The following is a 13609-nucleotide window of genomic DNA, read 5'->3' on the forward strand; positions in this document are numbered from 1 at the left end:
TCCTGACTTTATATCTCACAATTCTGACTTTATATCTCGCAATCCTGACTTTATATCTCACAATTCTGACTTTATATCTCGCAATCCTGACTTTATATCTCACAATTCTGACTATATCTCGCAATTCTGTCTTTGTATCTCAAAATTATTCTGACTTTTTATCTCACAATTATTCTGACTTTATATCTCACAATTATTCTGACTTTATATCTCATAATTATTCTGACTTTATATCTCACAATTATTCTGACTTTATATCTCACAATTATTCAGACTTTATATCTCACAATTATTTTGACTTTATATCTTGCAATTCTGACTTTATATCTCATAATTATTTTGACTTTATATCTCAAAATTATTCTGACTTTATATCTCACAATTATTCAGACTTTATATCTCACAATTATTTTGACTTTATATCTTGCAATTCTGACTTTATATCTCACAATTATTCTGTCTTTATATCCCGCAATTATTCTGACTTTACATCTCACAATTCTGACTTTGTATCTCGCAATTATTCTGACATTATATCTCACAATTATTCTAAATTTTATATCTCACAATTATTCTGACTTTATATCTCAAAATTATTCTGACTTTATATCTCAAAATTATTCTGACTTTATATCTCAAAATTATTCTGACTTTATATCTCACAATTATTTTGACTTTATTTCTCGCAATTCTGACTTTATATCTCAAACTTATTTTGACTTTATATCCCGCAATTATTCTGACTTTATATCTCACAATTATTCTGACTTTATATCTCGCAATTATTCTGACTTTGTCTCGCAATTCTGACTTTATATCTCGCAATTATTCTGACTTAATATCTCACAATTCTGACTTTATAACACGCAATTCTGACTTTACTTTGGCTGTGTGTTTCAGGTCATGGTCATGCTGGAAGACCCAGCCTCGACCCATCTTCAATGCTCTTACTGAGCGAAGGAGGTTGTTGGCCAAGATCTCGCGATACATGGTCCCATCCATCACCCCCTCAATACGGTGCAGTCGTCCTGTCTCCTTTGCAGAAAAGCATCCCCAAAGAATGATGTTTCCACCTCCATGCTCCACAGTTGGGATGGTGTTCTTGGGGTTGTACTCATTCTTCTTCTTCCTCCAAACACGGCGAGTGGAGTTTAGACCAAAAAGACACTTCAGATGGGCCTGGGCTTCAGCAGGGGGACCTTGCGTGCGCTGCAGGATTTGAATCTGTGACGGCGTAGTGTGTTACTAATGGTTTCTGTGAGATTGCAGTCCCAGCTCTCTTCAGGTCATTGACCAGGTCCTGCAGTGTAGTTTTGGGCTGACCCCTCACCTTCTTCATGATCACTGATGCCCCACGAGGAGAGATCTTGCATGGAGCCCCAGACCGAGCGTCATATTGAACTTCTTCCATTTTGTAATGATTGCGTCAACTGTTGATGCCTTCTCAGCTGCTTGCCTTGTGCAGGTCTACAATTCAATCTGATGTCCTCACTCAGCTCTCTGGTCTTGGCCAATGTGGAGAGGTTGGAGTCTGTTTGACTGAGTGTGTGGACAGGTATCTTTTATACAAGTTCAAACAGGTGCAGTTAAAGTGGACAACAGGAAGTCTTCTTAAAGAGAAACTAACAGGTCTGTGCGAGCCGGAATTCTTACTGGCCGCCGATTGGTGATCAAATAATTATGTCACACACTAAAATACAAATGAATTACTTGAAAGTCATACAATGTGATTTTCTGGATTTTTGTTTTAGATTCCGTTAGTCACAGTTGAAGAGTACCTATGATAAACATGACAGACTTCTGCATGCTTTGTAAGTGGGAAAACAAATACTTCAAAATACTGCAAACGTATCAAATACTTGTTCTCCCCACTGTAGAGCCGCTTTAAACGTTCATGCATTTGCATGTACAATTTTCTACTCATTTGCATTATACAGTTTTAACATAAACTGATAAACTTAATGTAATGAATATTTGTCAGTCTGAAAGAATTAAGATTTCTCTATACACTCAATGTGTTTTAGATACACAATAACCAGTTTACAATTTATCTACTTACAAAGTACATCATTATATTGGATATTTCAATAAATTATGCATTTATATTAAAAAAAAATATTTATTTAAACATGTTGTACAAGAGGATAAAATGTTAAGTGTTAAGTCACTCTAGTTTTGTTCACTGTTAATGTTGTTATTTTAAATGTTTAAATAAAAAGTGCAAATTGCTGCTGATTTTATTTGTTTGCTTTGTGAAATGAGGTCAGTGTGTGCACATTTGGACAATTCCATGATTGATCACCTATAATCGTGATATGAAATGTTCATACCGCTTCATCTGATGAATTATGACAAGCTTATGGCGTTTATATGGCATTTGTAAAATTGTAGACTGGGTGTACTGCTATATTTATGCTGTTCTTAAATATAATAATATATAAAAATATAAAATATATTGTATAAAATAATATAAAATATTATATAAAATATTATAAATATAAAAATGTGCAATTATTAAAATAATACATTTTTATATTTAATAAAAACTTAAATCTATAGATTTCTTCAAACATTTTATTCATTTTAAAAGTTAAACTTCACATAAATTCAACATTTAATAATAATGTGCATTCTCCTATTGTGCATTAATAATTATTCATGCACGTTCATGCCAATTTTGTCTCTGTCTTTCTACATTTTTAATACATTTTGAAACGTAATCACTCGGTCCACCTCTTCTTTTTCCACACCATAGAAATATTTAAAAAAATAACAAATTACATAATAACAAAAATTGGAATAGCTAATAGCAATTCAGAGCAGGCACACGGCACTGAGACCCTACAGCCTCACTGCATTCTGGGATGTGCACTTGCATGCGCTGCTCTCGTGTCTGTGTAATACTGTTAAAGTTACACCACAACCTCTTGGTGAAGCCAACTAGAGCACGAGGGAGTGGATGACTTCGCTAACTTTAGATTAAACGTTAGCAATTAGCAAATTAATCATTGTCCTGACACAAGGAAACAGTTTCCCTGAAATTCAACCACGGCTGACTGACTCATGATCATCAGAACTGACTGACGGAAGAAAGAAAGTTAGAGTCACCCTGAAATCAACATTTAAAAGCCTTATTTTTTATGGAATATTGCAGTGTTTATTATAAATGATTTATCATTATTGTTTTAAATTCATGTTCTGGTAATCTTGAATCAGAGTAACTTCCTCTTCTCTTCTCTGATGACGAGGGCGGGGCTATAACCTGTCAATCACATGAGATCAAACCACAGCCATCCAATCAACTCAACACAGTCAAGCCCCGCCCACATCTGTTCTTATTCATAATCCATGAAGTGTCATAGACTTAATAGGATGAATAGGACCATACATGCTAAATTTGATGGATTATGTTTTTATTACAGGAACTGATGGAAAACAGCTAAAAACACATGAATACAGTTCAAATGTTAACAGTGCAGTGAGTATTGAGGAAAAAGGCAGTTTAATGATCATCTAGTTCTTCTCACCAGGTCCAATGGGACTATGAGGACATCTGACATTCACATATAAAGTGTGGCACTCTCAGCTGCATTTCACACATTTCTTTTTACATTTTGTGATGATAAAAGTGCAGGAAATGCTCAAACACTGATCATTACTCTAGATGTGGACACTTGAGAAACAGTGCAATAACTCATCAATATGACATTCGGTAAATTTGGTCCTAAATGTGCATATATTCCTGGGAACGTAAACCCCCAGAAACACACACGACACACGCTTCAGTTCCATGTGCACACCCTTATTATAAAGCAAAGGCATCTGTTAATACTTATGGCACAAATGAATCCATTATATCTGCATCAATTTTTCGAACTAGATCATCACTGGTTTAAAGGGTTAGTTCACCCAAAATATGAAAATCATGTCATTATTTACTCACCCTATTATGTCGCTTTAAAAGCTTTAAATCTTCAGAGCACAAATGAAGATATTTTTAATGAAATCTGAGAGATTTCTGTCTCTCTGTTTACAACTACCACACTGACGCCTCAAAGATCATAAAGAGATCGTAGAACTAGTCCATAATTTCTGAAGAGACTCGATCACTTTATTTAGCGAACAGATTGAATTTAGTCTTTTATTCACATATAAACATTGATCAGCAAACGTACATAGAGCACATCAGATATGGTGAACAGAAGCTCAAGCGTGAGGACCGATGAGTCTCATTCTCATGGTTGAGCGTTTATCAGTGAATAAAAGCCTAAAGTCAATCTGTTCTCTTCAGATCTGGATCATACGGATTCAATCCAGTTGGATTTCTTTTACGATCTCATGAACTGAACCTTTTGTAGTTTCAGGTGTATAGACTGTCAATGGAGGCTCAGATTTCATTAAAACATCTTCATTTGTGTTCTGAAGATGAACAGAGGTGTTACGGATGACAGGATTTTTCATTTTCGGGTGAACTATCCGTTTAAGGTGAAATGAAAACTGCAGATGTAACCAGGAGTCGCTGCCCTTCCTCTCTCCGGGTTGCTCGAGCATGTGTGTGTGTGTTCTACTTGATGTTGCGCAGCACTCGTCTGCAGTGGCTGGTCTTGAGCTCGGCCAGCGCTCGCTCCAGCTCCCGGATGAGGTTCTGCAGGGTGGACGGGTCCGTCTGAAGCACACGGGCACTGAGACCCGGCCCGTCCTCCAGGACCAGCTTCAGGGTCACGCTGGGCTTCAGCTGGTGGCGAAGAGCCCGACTGGACAGCTGAACAAGCACAACACACACACACACCGTTAGTATACAGCTGGAGATCATGAGCAACTTTAAAGGGATAGTTCACCCAAAAATGAAAATTCTGTCAGTATTTACTCACCCTCATGTTGTTACAACCACGTAAGACCTTCGTTCATCTTCGGAACACAAATTAAGATATTTAAGATATTAAGATCGCTCCTGCATACAGTCCATAGGCTTCTTGAGGGACTGGCTCTTGCTGTCCCCGAAAAGTCATTAAAGACATCGTTAAAATAGTCCAAGTGACTACAGGGGCTCAATCTTAAGTTTATCAAACGGCGAGAACACTTTTGTGCGCAAAAAAACAACAAAAATAACGACTTTATTTCAACTATTCGTTTATTTCTCCCTCTGCGCGAGTCAGGTTACTAGTTTAATAGCGTAAGCTTCTGTTATTGTACGTCACACGCATCACACACACATGACCAGCGTCGGCCAATAGTGAGCCTACGTGTGACGTAGCTCTACGCTATAACACTACGTTAACTGACTACAGGCCCATGGAGAAGGAAGTGAATAGTTGAAATAAAGTCGTTATTTTTGTTGTTTTTTTGCGCACAAAAGTGTTCTCGTTGTTTGATAAACTTAAGATTGAGCCCCTGTAGTCACTTGGACTATTTTAACGATGTCTTTAATGACTTTTCGATGCCAGCAAGTCATTTCCCTCAAGAAGCCTATGGACTGTATGCAGGAGCGATCTTAATATCTTAAATATCTTAATTTGTGTTCCGAAGATGAACGAAGGTCTTACAGGGTTGAAACAACATGAGGGTGAGTAAATACTAACAGAATTTTCATTTTTGGGTGAACTAACCCTTTAAAGCCTGGCAAACTTTAACATGTAGGTGTTTAAAGGGGTGATGAACTGAGAAATCAAATTTTCCTTGAGCTTTTGACATCTAAGAGGTCATCATATTATAAGAATATCCTTTAAGTCCTTGTTAGTCCAATAAAAGCTTTTATTGACACCAGCCTCAGCAAACGACTCTTTTTTAAAAGTGGGGAACTATGATGTCAAAGAGGATACAATATCGCCCACTGATTTGCGCATTACACGCATAGATTCCTACCTCGTGATGACAAACCGGATCGATCTAACGAGCGATACAGAATATTGTGCAGTGTCTGGTTGTGGAAGACAGTCGCTGCATAAGCTTCCTCTGGATTCCAATAGGACTGCATTGATAAACTTTATTTTTAATGACGTTCCAGCTGATGAGGGTAAAACATCGTCGTCTGTTCGCTTCATTTCACTGAGGATTGTTTTGTAAACAAGACTGGATTTGCAGAGCGATTAAGAGTAAAGAACGGTGCTGTGATATTGGATCTGACAGGAATGGTGCAACACACGGACTCTGAGTCGAACATGTATGGGCGAATCATTCCGGTCGCCATTTTACAACATTGGACGTTTTCAAAACAATTTCCCCCAAGTCGAAACTCATTATAATATGCAAAACTGTTATCCACTCACAGCGGTGGGCGTTTACTTCCAAGTCTTCAGTGCGAGACGCCCAATAAAACTGAGTGTTTTTCAGCTAGGCTCAAAACTAGGGTAGAAAATAGCCTATTACTTATTCATTTTGATGTTTTTGAATGCAAAAACCATGCGGACGTCATAAGTCGACCTCAGACAACAATATAATAACATTTAAAAAGCCACTTCATGACCCCTTTAATGAAGACACGCAGTGAAAAATGAGCGCTGGATGGCTGTGGACAGGGATGTTTTGATCTTATTGCTCATGCATTTGTAGGAGATTCCCTTTCAGATGCATTTATAGGCGGAGAGTATTTAAATGAATCATGCAACGTGATTTACTACAGTTTGCGCATACCAATTTACTGGTATTGTGTGTCATTATTTATGCCAATAAAAGTATGTCTTAAACCCGCTGGTGATCTGCGCTCCTCTGTTGGAGATTGTGTTCGGCATTAAGGAAGTGATCCGGCTGTGATCTTTAACGTGTGTGTGCAGAGCTTCACACTCCTGGCAGAGCTGGTTTTTGGGACTGCAATCTCGGCCCTGATTAGTAAATCTGGTCCAAGCTTTTCTGCGACATTTGGTTGTAATTCTGCTTGTAAAATCTGTAAAGTTGTCAGCTAGGTAAAATAACCAAGAAGTTTTTAGTTTTGTCAAAAGTACAATTATTTAGATTAATTTTGCATATATAATCATAACTATTATTTTCAGCTGTTGCTGCATAACCCTCTATGCGTGTGTCTGTTTAAGAGCCTATAGAAACTGAAACCAAATGGCTAGATCAACCATTCTTTTCGCGTACAAAACCAGACATGTAACATGTTCAGATCAAGCCTCCAACATGCTCATGTTGCGTTGTTTTCACCCTCCAATGAGTCTGTACAAATTACGTAATATGCGTTTACAAAAAAAAACAAATGCATTGCACGTCTTTGCACACGTTCTGTAGATCTGCGATTGATAGTTACGTCTTCCGATGGCTCATTGACGTATCACGTTCTGTGCACTATGACCCCAACCTAAATGAAAGTACACGGACTTATTTCTAAACGAAAGTACACGGACGTGGAGGTTTTGGAAATACTAATTGCGTCCGATGACGCTGAACTCTCCGTCTGCTCATCGGCTTTATTTATTTATTTTATATTTATTTTAATATTAATTGTTCGAATGTAATTGAATATTTTACATGGCATTTTTACGCCTTTTTTTGAATGAGTGCATCTTGAAAACTAATTTATGTAAAAAGTTCAAATCAATTCTGTATAGTTTTAAACTGTTTTATGCACGTTTTTCACATTGAGAAGTTTGAGGTTGACATTTATCCATTTTTTATATTGAATAAAATATGTAAAATTAAAAAAAAAATGTCTTTCTTTTTGTTTATTGCACGTTTGAGATATTTATCTGGTTACTATTGATTTATTGCAAACATAGCCTTCAAATATGGCGTATGAAAATGCTCAAAAGAATGACAGCACAGCATGTAAAAATAGAAAGATATACTTGGGTGGAACTGTTCTATGGCAGGTCATAAAGGGGTTAAAAATTTGTGAATGTATAATGATGTTTTTTTTAAATAACTTTTAAGTTAATAAATAATGAATGTAAAAATCATAATTAGAAATGTATATAATGAGTATCAAATATAAATCTTAAATGTGTCCGTGTTGTGTTCGCAAATTGTCATTAGAGGACAAAAAAGTAATATTTATTAATTATTTTCTTTTATTTTTTATATCTTCAGCTTACATTTTAAATTCAGTTAAAATTTTGTCTATTTTATTAGTTTAATTATTTCTATTTTGCAAGATTTTTTATTTCAGTTTTAGTCATTTATTCAGGATAATGTCTTTATTTCAAGTAGTAATATTTATATTTCAATAAACTAAAATTTTTTAGTGTTTCAATAAACCAGACTGATTTCTACCAGTGTTAGTTTCAGCTGAGGTTTGTCCCGAGACTCTGTGTGTCGCACCTGAACGTCGAGCCTCCACTCCAGGTTGTGGTAATGTGGGAGGCTGGGGGCGAGTTTGCCCAGGATCTGCCGGATCTCCTTCCTGTTCTCCAAGTACAGCTGGAGGAGAAGCTGATTGAGCTCCTCCGAGAACCCCAACACCAGCACTGAGTCCTGGAAATCCCCCTCCGAAACCTGCAGATCACACATGGACATGCGCTATGAGGCGAGGGCTCACCGTCCCGCAGTGTGTGAGGAGGATCAGTGCAGACGCACCATGAGTTTGGCGCTCTCCGTGAGGAGGTACATCAGCCCCTCCACCCCGTGCTGGACGCTCTCCGCTGGCACATTCAGCTTCCCTGTCACATCACACATCAACAACACACTCATCAGATCATCAACAACAGGACAGTCACAACACACAACTTCACTCACGTGCCGCTCCCTCGAAGATCTTAGGGTTTGAGCCCTTTTTCAGAAACTCCACAGCAATTCGGCCAAACTCTCCAACAACTGGCGAACAAAACCACACTGGAGATCATACATGATGCTTTTGCTTTATTATTATTATTATATTGATTATGATTAAGTTTGTGTGTCAACTTTATGTACGACATTAAGATAGAAAGGCGTAATAGGTACCGTCAGTCACTATTCTCTCACACACAAAGAATATGTCTGTTATACATTAAACCCAGCTTATTTCCAACATGGAATTTAAAAAAATAAAATAAAATCAACTTTAGGCTCTCGCACAATTCATACTTAAATCTATTAGACAAAAAAGAATTTGCCAGATAAAACTCGCATTTCTGAGAATAAAAGTCTGAATTGTGAGATATAAGCAATTATAATAATTGTAATAAATCATAATTGGACAACTGCCTTTTCATTTTATTTTTATTTCGTTGCAGAAACAAGCTTCCATAGTTTATTATTTTTTTAAAACATAGTTTGTTAGTTTTTTATTTTATTTAGAAATGCATTTTAGCATTTTGAAAGATGTGTAATAAATGTTGTGCTAAAATGTAATATTTCTCATTCCTTCTGTATAAACGCAACCTATCACATAACACTGACTTTACATACGTGGAAATACGAAAAAAAAAATAGAAGCTAGTTGTGTTCTCAAACTTTGTAAATCATTAAAGTAACTGTCATCTTATATGACGGATATATTTACAGATAAACAACATGACAGATTTGGTTTCCTGCAGTTTTTGAATCACTTACCCGCAGAATCGACTTCTGATAAGAAACCTAAATGCTCCTTGTGTTCCTCAGATAAAACTAACAGCATTTTCGGACGCTTTTAATATATCATCACACAAAATAAAGTTAATATTTGTAAATTAAATGATGTTTAGAGCAGCTTCTCCTGACGGTCACATGATCAGCGGTGCGCACCTCATTACAGTCCGAGTGAAACATGCGAGCGGAGCAACGGTTTAGTTCCACTCATCAACGAGTGGTTGACTGGTTAATGCACATCTAAAATAAGTAATGTATAATAAAATGTGCGAAAATACACCAAAATTACATAATAACAACATATTTAAATTGCATTTCTATTCGTATTGTTTATTTGATTCATTTTTGTACATGACAATTCATGATGGATGTCACATGACCGTTTTTGTGTTCAAAAAAAGATATTGACATGTCTTTAAAAAAAGAACTGACAAATGATGAATAAATGAGAGAAAATACTATTAAAATATGGATATAATATGAGTGTATAATGAGGCAATGGCCCTGTCAGATCGTGTATAGCACGATTCCTCACAGTCCCTACAACTCCTTTAGTCCTGACAATTAGGCTATATATATATATATATATATATATATATATATATATATATATATATATATAAAATTGTATTCAATTAAAGCTAAATAAAAGAATGAATGGTGTGAAATCATTTTGAGTAAAATCAGGCCAAAATGAAATTTGTTTGGAGTTTGAAACATCTTGCCAAAGTGAACTTTCTGGGAAAGTTTGTTACTTTCAAACCACCATTGGTTAGTGGTGATGATGTAATAGGTGGGTGTGGCTCTGAGGCTCCACCTTCTTTGAGTAGTAAATCTACTGCGGTTCATCAGTTCAGTCAGTCGAGGTCAGATGCGTGTAAAAACACGAATGCACTAGACAGCCAATTTATAGAAGAAATTGAAGTGTAATTCTAATTGAAAGAGACGCTGACGCTGTTTTTGCATGTTTAATATTGCAAAGCTGCATGCTTTGTAATCTCTTTGATCAGATGCTTTCTGAATTGCTGTATTCTCATCGCTGTTAGTTTTGTTGTGTTTATGCTGTTATTAAGAGAGCAGCACATATTTATCTAAACACCGATCTCTGCATCGTGGACGGCGTCGGGAAACAGGATGTGCGCTAACAGTAAAAAACTAGTCACGCATTTCAAACTTGTTTTTACCCCTAAGAGAAGAACAAAAATAACTTAAGGCGCTTTTCCACTGCATAGTACGGTACGGTTCGGCCCAGTACGCTTCGACTCGGCGCGGAACAGTTCGGATCGCTTTTCGTTTCCACTGCAGTAGTACCCCTTTAAAGTGTGTGGGATTGATCGTTATTTGCGCGCGCCTCTACTGCCATGACATCATCTTAAAAGCGCCACATTTTCAAACCCACAACACAGGAACAATGGAGACTATCGAGGGGATGGTGTTCCTGATTCTCGGTATGTGGTTGTTTTTAACTGCTAGACGGAAAAATGTGTTTAAAATGAGGCTGATGGCAGCAAAACAAAAATATTGCTAGAAAAGTGTCTCGTGTCGCAAATCCAATGACGCTAGTAGTGACGCTGGTAGTGACGATTCTGTCTGACCAATCAGTGATCTGCAGTGTTTCACGTCACATTTTAGTACCGGTACGGTACGCTTGGAACCTCAACAGACCAGGTACCATTTAAAGCGACCTGAAGCGAACCGTACTGTACCGTACCATGCAGTGGAAAAGCACCACAAGTGAGCCGTACCGAACCGAACCGTACCGTACCGTACTATGCAGTGGAAAAGCGCCATTAGCTGACAGTATATCGTATGATTATGGTTATCGTTTAGGTTAGGGATTTGTATTGTTTGAGCTTTGTGTAGGCGTGGCCATCATGACTAGCCAAACACAGAGCCAGAGTTTTCACACTTTTCAGGAAGTCAACTTCCGAACGGCTCACCCATAGTCTGGGAAACATGGAAGTATTTAAACATTGTTATTGTTAATATCTATAACCAACTTAGGCGATGGCGAGCAGTCTCTCATTTTCTCTGAGAGTTCGGCCACAAAGCAGTTTAAAGGTTTCCTGAGGGATGTTGACTATCTTGTCTGATGTTACAGGATCTATTGCTGAGGAAACGCCTGCGCCTGATGTCTGAAAAAGAGTGAGGTAACTCCAGTCTTCCCCGCTCCCGCCACTATTTCCAGCTGGCAGGATTTCCTCTGGGTTCTTCCTCCCACATGCCCCGTTTCTCCCGTCGTCTCCTCTTCATGGTCTGGGAGGAAGCAGCTGTGGCAGAGCTGCTGATGCACTCTGGGAAGGCGGAGGAAGGACCCACAAAGGCTGATGTCACTGGGAAGCCACGGATGAGACTTTGACCTCTATACATCCCCTCAATGCTCTGCCTCTGGGATTTGAGGACATCTTATGCATGGGAAAGCCATCAATATGCACCGGACCACCAAACTTTATTCCCAATGGATGGTGTCGTCTTGCTTGAGCCTTGTGTATTCAGGTCTTGTGCACTGGTAGAGAGAACCCAGGAAAGCTGACAATAGTGTACAGTGGTGCGACATCGGCTGCGTGTAGGAGACCCACCTCAATGGTCTGGATGGTCGATCCCGCAGCTCCATGTGCAGTACGGATAGACGGAGGAAGGGTCTTCTGATCCTGATCTTCCTCTCCTGATGTTGGACCGGGCAGTTCTAGCAATGTGGTCTGTGTAGTTTAATTGATCATCAATCACAACTCTCAACTGGCTGTCCTGGACAAGTTGGGTTGGGTTGTGTTGGCCAGGAACACAAGCAGTTCTGTCCGTCATCCAGCAGAGATACGAGGAGCTCCCGTCGGATCATCCGGCTGGAGTTGTGTCATTAGCATAGCAGTTGTAGGAAAGAGAGACGACATGTTGACCTGTTTGTTTGTGTCCTCTCTCAGAAACTCATCCCAGCCTTCCCAAGTTTCGAGGAGACAGTTGCCACCGGTGACAGAGAATCTTTATTAGTGCCATTTGCTGAGAAAATTTGCTCAACTATGTGCAGTGCATTATCCACGTACCCATTCAATCAGTTCCCCAGTTTTCCCGGCTACTTCTACGCTGTAGCCGCGAGTTGTTTTTAGTCTGTAGGCTGAAGAGAAACACCCCCACCCCATAACTCAATTTCCACCCACCGTAACGCGATGCTTACTGGTGAACCCCCAGTGAATGGGCTATTTGGCCATGACTGGGTGGGTATTGAATAGAAAATGGGCTGGTTTTGTTGAGGAAACCTGGCAACCCCGACGCTCGTACGTGTTGGTGTAGTGCCCAATCCCTCTTACATACTCTCCATCAGACAGGAGTGCCTTTTGAGGCAATCAAGTAATCGGGACGGGTCATATAAAAAAGTTGCCCTAAGTATTGAACATTGGTCATCTCCTAAAGGTGATGATACACAGGGCAAATTTTTGAGAAATATTTGCTTGGGCACTTTCCCATTGAAAATGGTCAATACATTTCAATCTGGATAATTTAGGGCCAATCCCAATTCTACCCCTTACCCCTTCACTTTCCCCTAGCCCTACCCCTTCGCCTTCCCCTTGACCCTTGAAACAGAGTGGCAATGCCACTCCGTTAAACGTCATTATAAGTCGTCGCTAGCGCCTACGTCACAGGAGATGCACCGATGTTTATCACAACTTCCAAGATGCCGTCGACAGCTGCAGTTATCTCGGTCACGTGGGTTACAGCTATTTTCTTGCATTTATCTTGTGAAGTTCGCAGGAAACAACGGAGACGACGAAAATATGTTGTGGGACTATCGTTAGCAAACTACAGTAATTTTAGCGTTTTTTTTTTTTTTTTCCAAACGTTTCTGTGAAGAAACTGACCGTAAATATGAACACAATATTGAATGTAACATAAAGCAAATCATTATTTGTCGTTACAATACTTATTAAAGCCACAAATACTTACATTTATGGGTCTCCTTTTTTGCTTGGGCAGCCATTTTGCGTCTGTAGCCGTGACACTTCTCATACCCCTTCGTTTGAAGTGTGCTCCCGAAAAATCTTCGTTTGAAGGGCTATCTAGCCCTTCCCCCTAGCCCTCCCCCTCCAACCAAAAGAGAATTGGGACAGCCCTACCCCTTCACGTGGACGCGCAA

The 13609-nt window shown here is 38.8% G+C and overlaps 1 protein-coding gene across 1 annotated transcript; it reads right to left on the minus strand.

The window, feature by feature from the left end:
• Positions 1–3396: 3396 nt before the first annotated feature.
• commd2 (COMM domain containing 2) lies at positions 3397–9668 on the minus strand. Its single transcript, XM_039657341.2, has 5 exons — positions 9466–9668; positions 8668–8745; positions 8509–8591; positions 8254–8427; positions 3397–4762 (listed from the first exon to the last, which is right to left on the minus strand). Exons 1-5 carry the CDS (start codon positions 9530–9532, stop codon positions 4565–4567), a joined length of 600 nt encoding a protein of 199 aa, XP_039513275.2. The 5' UTR covers positions 9533–9668; the 3' UTR covers positions 3397–4564.
• Positions 9669–13609: the final 3941 nt, after the last annotated feature.

The sequence above is a fragment of the Pimephales promelas genome, chromosome 2, assembly GCF_988280905.1.
Source record: "Pimephales promelas chromosome 2, fPimPro1.hap1.1, whole genome shotgun sequence".
Classification (NCBI taxonomy): Eukaryota; Metazoa; Chordata; class Actinopteri; order Cypriniformes; family Leuciscidae; genus Pimephales; species Pimephales promelas.

Coding starts and splice junctions, on each gene's coding strand:
- commd2 (XM_039657341.2), bottom strand. CDS start 9,532: ATGCTGTTAGTTTTATCTGAGGAACACAAGGAGCATTTAGGTTTCTTA. Junction 8,592..8,667: donor GATCTTCGAGGGAGCGGCAC/GTGAGTGAAGTT, acceptor GTGATGTGACAG/GGAAGCTGAATGTGCCAGCG. Junction 4,763..8,253: donor AGTGGAGGCTCGACGTTCAG/GTGCGACACACA, acceptor GTGCTTGTTCAG/CTGTCCAGTCGGGCTCTTCG.